Source organism: Aedes albopictus, chromosome 2 (assembly GCF_035046485.1).
Source record: "Aedes albopictus strain Foshan chromosome 2, AalbF5, whole genome shotgun sequence".
Lineage (NCBI taxonomy): Eukaryota > Metazoa > Arthropoda > Insecta > Diptera > Culicidae > Aedes > Aedes albopictus.
In genome coordinates this window covers 20,454,903-20,462,027 of record NC_085137.1, presented here as the reverse complement: position 1 = coordinate 20,462,027, position 7,125 = coordinate 20,454,903, and the positions used below count along the sequence as shown (strand labels likewise).

Here is a 7,125-nt window from a genome sequence, read left to right as displayed (position 1 = left end):
AAATTGCTGTCTGAGGGGCTAAAATCACGTTCAGTCCCAATAAATGTTTCGACTATCAAATTGTTGATAGAGCATCGATTTTCTTGAAATTTTGCATATGCAACAAACGTAGATTGAGAGATTTATGTTCAAAATTTCAGCCATTTCCTTTGCTAAATTCAAAAGTTACAGCGCTGACAAGCAAAACTAGGGGCTGTACAAAATTCAATGGCGCACATTCTACTCTTTCATTGCTACAACAAAAAGTACTGCACCGATTCACATGGAATTTTGTAGGTGATAAGAACACTTATTAAGATGTTATTATGCCAACTTTGAGAAATTTTAATATATCTATTTCAGAGTTACAGTTGTATTGCTGTGTCCCGATTATTGCGGATACAGGCTTTATATGCGACTCTTAGATGAACAAATCCTTTTCTACTAACAAATACTACCCCCGTGGAGATGCTGTCATATATGAATCTGAGCTGGTTACTCAAAGTTTCCAAATTGATTTGCCTCCTATACTGGTACGCCTTCAATGTTGCGCCTGATTTAGAATTATTCCACGATTTTTTTTTCTGTATTTCATTCCTGCAGGAGTTCCTTTTATTAATTCAGCAAGAACTAAATATCCCAGGAAGATTTCTCCGAAAACTAGAGTGCGTTCCTTGCCATGAACGTCTTAAGAATATTTTTCATGACTACCTCCAGGGACATCGACAGAAATTCCTTTGGGATTCCTTCAGGATTTAACAAACATTTACCTGATTTTTTATAAAAAAGTATTTCTCACAAGATTTTCAAGAACTCATCCAAAGATTCCTACAGGTCCCCCGTTAGAAGGCACTCCTGTATTCCTCCAGGTTTTTTTTTTTTTCAAGAATTTCTCCCTTAATTCATAAAAACAAGTCCACGGTTTCCACAGAAATTCGGGGAGTCTACAGGATATTCCTCTTGGGATACTATCAGATCTTCTTCCGAGGATTCCTTTGGTGTTTCTCCAAGAATCCTTCCAAAGGTTTCTTCAAAAGTTTTAATTCCAGGAGGTTTTGGTTTTAAAAAAGATTCGGACATTCTTTCAGATGTTCCTCTAAAGTTTTCCTTTTTAAAATTCAGATTTTTTTTCCACTGAAACTTTCACAAATTATTGTTGGAATTTCACCAGAGGTTCCTTCATGATCCATATATCCAGAAATCTTAAAAGATTCATTTGGAAGTTTCTCCAGGGGTTGCTTCCAGAGCTTATTCAGAAGTTTCTCACAATATTTTTTTCCAAAAAAAAGAAATGAGGGGGCATTTACCCTGAAATTACTGCAAAGATATCGTCATAAATTACTTCAATTTTTTTTGTCTGGGAATCCAGAAAATTTACAAAAAATTCATCTAGGAATTTCCAAAGATTACACCAGGATGTTTTTTTTTCAGAGATTCTGTCAGACAAACCTCCACAGATTTCTTTGAAAATTCGTTAAAGAATTTATTCAAGAAACTTTCCAGTATTTTTGTGCAATTTCTGGGAAAAATTCTGAAAAATTCCTGGAAGAATATCTAAAACAACTCCAGGAGAAAGCTTTGAATTAATTCAAGACGATTTGAAAAAAAAAAACGCAGGAGAAATTTATAAAAGTAACTCCGAAATGTTGGCTTTCTCAGTCTTGGGTAAATCAAAACGTGTGGTTTTGCATTTCCTGACGTTTCGGCTTTTTATTAAACCCTTTTCAAGAAGTAACTACAAATACAGAACAAATTAAAAAGACTAATCACACTTCTTATAACAAATAATTCTCCTACGCTGTCAATCGTTCCTCGTTACATTAGGTATTGCCGCATTTTTAAAGGGAGCTTCTTATATACATATCAACTGAATGTTTTGAATTCCTTGTATACATATGTGGCGTATACGACACGTTAGCCTATTACGCCATATTTACACAAATTAACCTGAATTATAATATAACACAACACTATGAAAATCTGTTAATACGTAACACACATATGTACATTTCCCTTGTACTCTCACACGAAATTGTAAATATAGTTTTAGTTATTGATAGACCACCAAACGCGATAGTCCAACTATTATCCGAAAGAACGTCTTTCATCCGATCCGAAATTGTAGGCACTATAAACCCTACAGCTGGTGACCCCGACGTCGCGAAATCATTCGAACCGCGATTAGTCTAAAAGTGATCGACCCGCGATCGTAAAAATCTGTTTTCGTTTCCGCGAAATCACAGTGCCGATATCACCCGCGTGTGAAAATCGCAATGACGACCGAAGAACTTTCTGGAGTCGCGAACAAAACCACGAAAGAAGATGACGTCGACTCCAAAGAACAGCCGGTCATTGCCAAAATCAGTTTCCCGGATTTCGACCCAGACGACATTGAAACCTGGTTCATGTGTCGCGAGGCGGCATTCAGTGTTAATTCCATACGGAACAATAAGTTCAAGTTCAATGCCGTAATCGTTGCCCTCGGTTCGCGCGCGAAATTAGTGCACACAGTGATCACTAGCTGCAACGCGTCGAACACCAACGACAAGTACGACTGTCTCAAAGCAGCTGTGATGGCGCATTTCCAGCCGTTAGAAACGCAGCGATTGACCAGCCTGCTTTCCGGTATGTCCTTAGGGGGCCAAAAACCAAGTATTCTCCTGTCCGAGATGCGCCGCTTGGGCGGAGTAGGTTGCACCGACAGCGTATTGTCTAACCTCTGGTTGCGAGCCCTTCCCAACACCACTCGTTCTATCATCGCCGCCATGCTAACTGCGGCGCTCGACGAGCAAGCGAAGGTGGCGGATAAAATTTTGGAGGCACCCCGTGAGCAAATCGCAGCCGTTCAGAAGCCCGAACCCTCATCGACATCGTCCCTCGAACAACGCATCGAAGCACTATCGAGACGCCTGGATGAAGCCTTGTCAGGTAACTTCCGTGGACGCGACCGACAGCGTAGCCGTCCACGCCATCGTTCGTCCGGTCGGCGAGAAGAGACCCCAGCGAGAAGCAAATCAAGCCGTCGTTGGATTTGTTGGTTTCCGACACGGTGCCCAAGCTAGGAAGTGTGAGAAGAACAGAAGTGATAACCCCAACGTCAAGTGCATTTTTTTCGACGGGAATATCGAGGTGTACTCTCGCCCAAGAGAGAATTAGCTCAAGTACCACCGTCGTCGACCCCGCAACACCTAGCGAACCTACCCGGACCCAGAACACCAGCAGCCTGAACCAAACCGCGGACGTCCAGCGAATCCACATCCACGACCTCAAAACTTCGAACCGGTACCTCATCGACACCGGCGCTAACATCTCTGTCGTACCACCCACACCAAAGGAACGCCTCAAGCCAACAATCTCCGAGCAACTTTTCGCCGCAAACGGTACCCAAATTCAGACCTACGGTACCAAACGCATCACCGTCGATCTGGGTTTGCGAAGAACATTCTTGTGGGTATTCGTCATCGCCGATGTGAAATCCCCTATCATCGGTAGCGACTTCCTCAAACATTTCGATCTTCTCGTGGATCTGCGGAGAAACAAGTTGATCGATAATACCACCCGGTTAGAGATCGAAAACATCCGAGCAGCGACCGAGCCAGCCAGATGCGAATTCCCCGTTTGCCGAAATCCTCGCCGAGTATCGAGACATCACCGTCCTCGATATGAAACACAAACCGACCAAAGCTAACACCGTCCACCAGATCATCACCGGGCCGTCCCCACCGGTTACCTGTCGACAAACTGAAAGAAGCGAAAGCTGAGTTCCAGTTCCTAATGGAGCAAGGAATTTGTCAGCCGTCGAAAAGCAGCTGGGCCAGCCCGCTGCACCTCGTCAAGAAGTCGAACGGCAAGTGGCGACTAGTATGGGACACGCTTGTATGAAAAAATAAATCTTCGCTCCAGTCGACTTTTTCGATTCCATTTAGGTCCCATATAAACTGTGCAAAATTTCAGCGCAATCGGTGAAACTATAATTTAGCGCAAGCGGTTCAAAGTTTTCATAGAATATACTATGGGAAATGTTACCCTTTCAGATAAAAAACCCCAGAAGTTGCCCCTTGTCTCCTTAATTCAAATCGATCAACGCCTCTTGTAGAAAAATCAATGATAAAACTTTCCTTCGAAGACCGCAAAACGATTAGATGCTTGTGGAAAAAGTTATTGATTTATTACCGATTAGTGATCCAACGAACGGCTTTTTGTTTTGTTTTATCAGCAGCACTGCTGCTGCCGTTGTTGCATGGGGTGGCGGGAGGCATCATCACCCCCAGAAACAGCAGCAGCCAAGGCAGCAGTTGCAGTGCTGCTGATAAAACAAAACAAAAAGCCGTTTGTTGGATCACTAATCGGTAATAAATCAATAACTTTTTCCACAAGCATCCAATTGTTTTGCGGTCTTCGAAGGAAAGCTTCATAAATAATTTTTCTACAAGAAGCATTGATCGATTTGAATTAAGGAGACAAGGGGCAACTTCTGGGATTTTTTATCTGAAAGTGTAACTTTTCCCATAGTATATTCTATGAAAACTTTGAACCGCTTGCGCTAAATTATAGTTTCACCGATTGCGCTGAAATTTTGCAGTTTATATAGGACCTAAATGGAATCGAAAAAGTCGACTGGAGCGAGAATTTGATGTTTGTCCCATACTAGTGACGACCGTGTGGAGACTACCGGAACCTGAATGCCATCACCGTTCCCGACCGGTACCCCGTGCCTCACATACAGGATTTCTCTAGCATCATGCACGGTAAGAAAATTTTCACCTGTATTGATTTGCAGCGTGCGTACCACCAAATCCCAATGGCCCCCGAAGATGTCCCCAAGACGGTCATCACAACCCAATTCGGACTCTTCGAGTTCAACTATATGACCTTTGGGCTGCGTAATGCAGGTCAAACACTGCAAAGGCACCTGCACGCCATACTGGGCGACCTCGATTTCGTCTATCCCTACATCGACGATCTCTGCATTGCATCAGACAACGTAGAGCAACACAAAGAGCACCTCCGCATCGTTTTCGAGCGGTTGAGACAAAACGGCCTCGTCATCAACGCCGCAAAATGCCAGATTGGTCAGGAATCAGTCGATTTCCTGGGCCACGAAGTCACTCCCGACGGAATCAAGCCCAAGCGCAGCAAGGTCCAAGCAATCCTGGATGTCCCGAGGCCAACAAACGCCAAGCAGCTGAAGAGGTTCCTCGGCACGATAAATTTCTACCGACGCTTCATCCCACGAGCAGCAGCAAACCAACAGATTCTGCAGGCGATGATCGGTGGAAATGTCCGCAACGACACTACAGAACTCGAATGGAGCGAAGCCACGAATGAAGCATTCGAACGATGCAAGCAGGATTTGGCGAACGCTACTCTGCTTGCTCACCCGTCTCCAGAAGCGAAGCTCGCCCTAGACGTCGACGCTTCTAACACTTGCATCGGAGCCGTCCTACACCAGATCACGAACAATGGCCCTCAACCACTTGCTTTCTTCTCCAGAAAATTGAGCGAGAGCCAACAAAAGGCTAGCACGTACAAAAGAGAGCTAATCGCTATGTACGAAGCAGTCAAGCACTTTCGTGATATTCTGCAGGCTCGAGATTTCTATATCTATACAGATCACAAGCCCCTCACCACCGCTTTGCAGCAACGACCCGACAAAGCAACTCCAACACAACAGCGCAGACTCAGCTACATCAGTGAGTACTGCACCGACATTCGGCATGTATCGGGCGAAGCAAATAAAGTCGCCGACATGCTGAGTCGTATCAACACCATTACCACCACCGAGGCAATCGACTGCGACCGAATGGCTGAGTTGCAGAAGACCGAGCCTGAGCTGCAGAAATTTTTGGAGAACCCACCAACCAACACAACCGTTAAGCTGAAGCGACTGAAATCACCTCTAGCCTCCACACCGATATACTGCGACATCTCTACAGAAGCCATCCGTCCGTTCGTTCCACACGAATTTCGGCGGAGAATCATGGAGAAGCTGCACAGTGTATCCCTGAGAGAGAGAGGAGACAGCTGGCTTCGATTGCGTGCTACTTAATGTCAAGGAGGACCTGTCACAAACTGTCACCGCGAACCGAGCTGAAAATCGCACATTGGTGGTGTGGAGTGGCCCAATATTTAAAGTATCTTATTAAAATTTCGCTCCGTTTGTTGAAATTAAAAAAGATAAAATTATGATGAACAGTTTTCCTCAACCAGCGCAACGAATCCATTTATTTTCCATGCTCTGTCGCAGCAAACTCAATATGCAAAACAGTTTTGACCAATAATAAATTTTCAAACCATTGTGCGGCGCACAAAATTGTAAAAAGAAGTAAGAAGAAGAAATGTAAACATCGGCTCCGTCAGTGAGCTGTCTCCTCTCTCTCAGGTGTATCCCATCCCGGAGTTCGTGCCACTACTCGACTCGTCTCTGAGAGATTCATCTGGCCTTCTCTTCGTCGTGACTGCAAACAGTTTGTTACTCACTGTATCCCTTGCCAGAAATCTTAAGTACAGCGACACAACAAGACTCCGATCGCCAGGATCTCAACCCCGAACGAACGATTTGCGCACATCCACATGGAACTCATCGGCCCGCTTCCACCGTCCGAAGGTAATATGTACTGTCTCACCATCATCGACAAATTCACCCGATGGCCTGAGATTTTTCCACTACCTAACATGACGGCGCTCACCGTCGCACGTGCCTTCGTCAGCGGCTGGATCTCCCGATTCGGTGTTCCAACAAATGTAACTACGGACTGTGGGAGACAATTTGAATCCGAGTTGTTCCGCACACTGCACTGACACGGATGCTCGGAATCACACACGTGCGCACCACTCCATATCACCTGCAGGCTAATAGACCACCTCACGGCGAAAATCTATCTCTTTAGCTCTTTCAGAGAGTTTGAAAACAACAGGACCAGTACCTGTCAAATTTGACAGGTGTTGGTCCTGTTGTTTTCTAATTTCCCGTAGGAGAGAAAAAGAGCGATTTCTTGATGACGTCACCGTGCATGGAGTATGGGCAGATCGAGCGCACGCATCGTCAACTCAAAGCACACACTTAGAAATTCTGAAATTTCCACGAAACGGAATCACCAAATAACGTAAATGTTTTCAAGACTGAATCACAAATTGGACTCAATT

The 7,125-nt window shown here is 44.6% G+C and overlaps 1 protein-coding gene across 1 annotated transcript; it reads left to right on the top strand.

The window, feature by feature from the left end:
* Positions 1–2,252: 2,252 nt before the first annotated feature.
* LOC134285983 (uncharacterized) lies at positions 2,253–6,780 on the top strand. The gene is made up of 5 exons (XM_062847546.1): positions 2,253–2,907; positions 3,126–3,540; positions 3,681–3,840; positions 4,760–5,928; positions 6,516–6,780. Exons 1-5 carry the CDS (start codon positions 2,253–2,255, stop codon positions 6,778–6,780), a joined length of 2,664 nt encoding a protein of 887 aa, XP_062703530.1.
* The last annotated feature ends 345 nt before the right edge of the window (positions 6,781–7,125 follow it).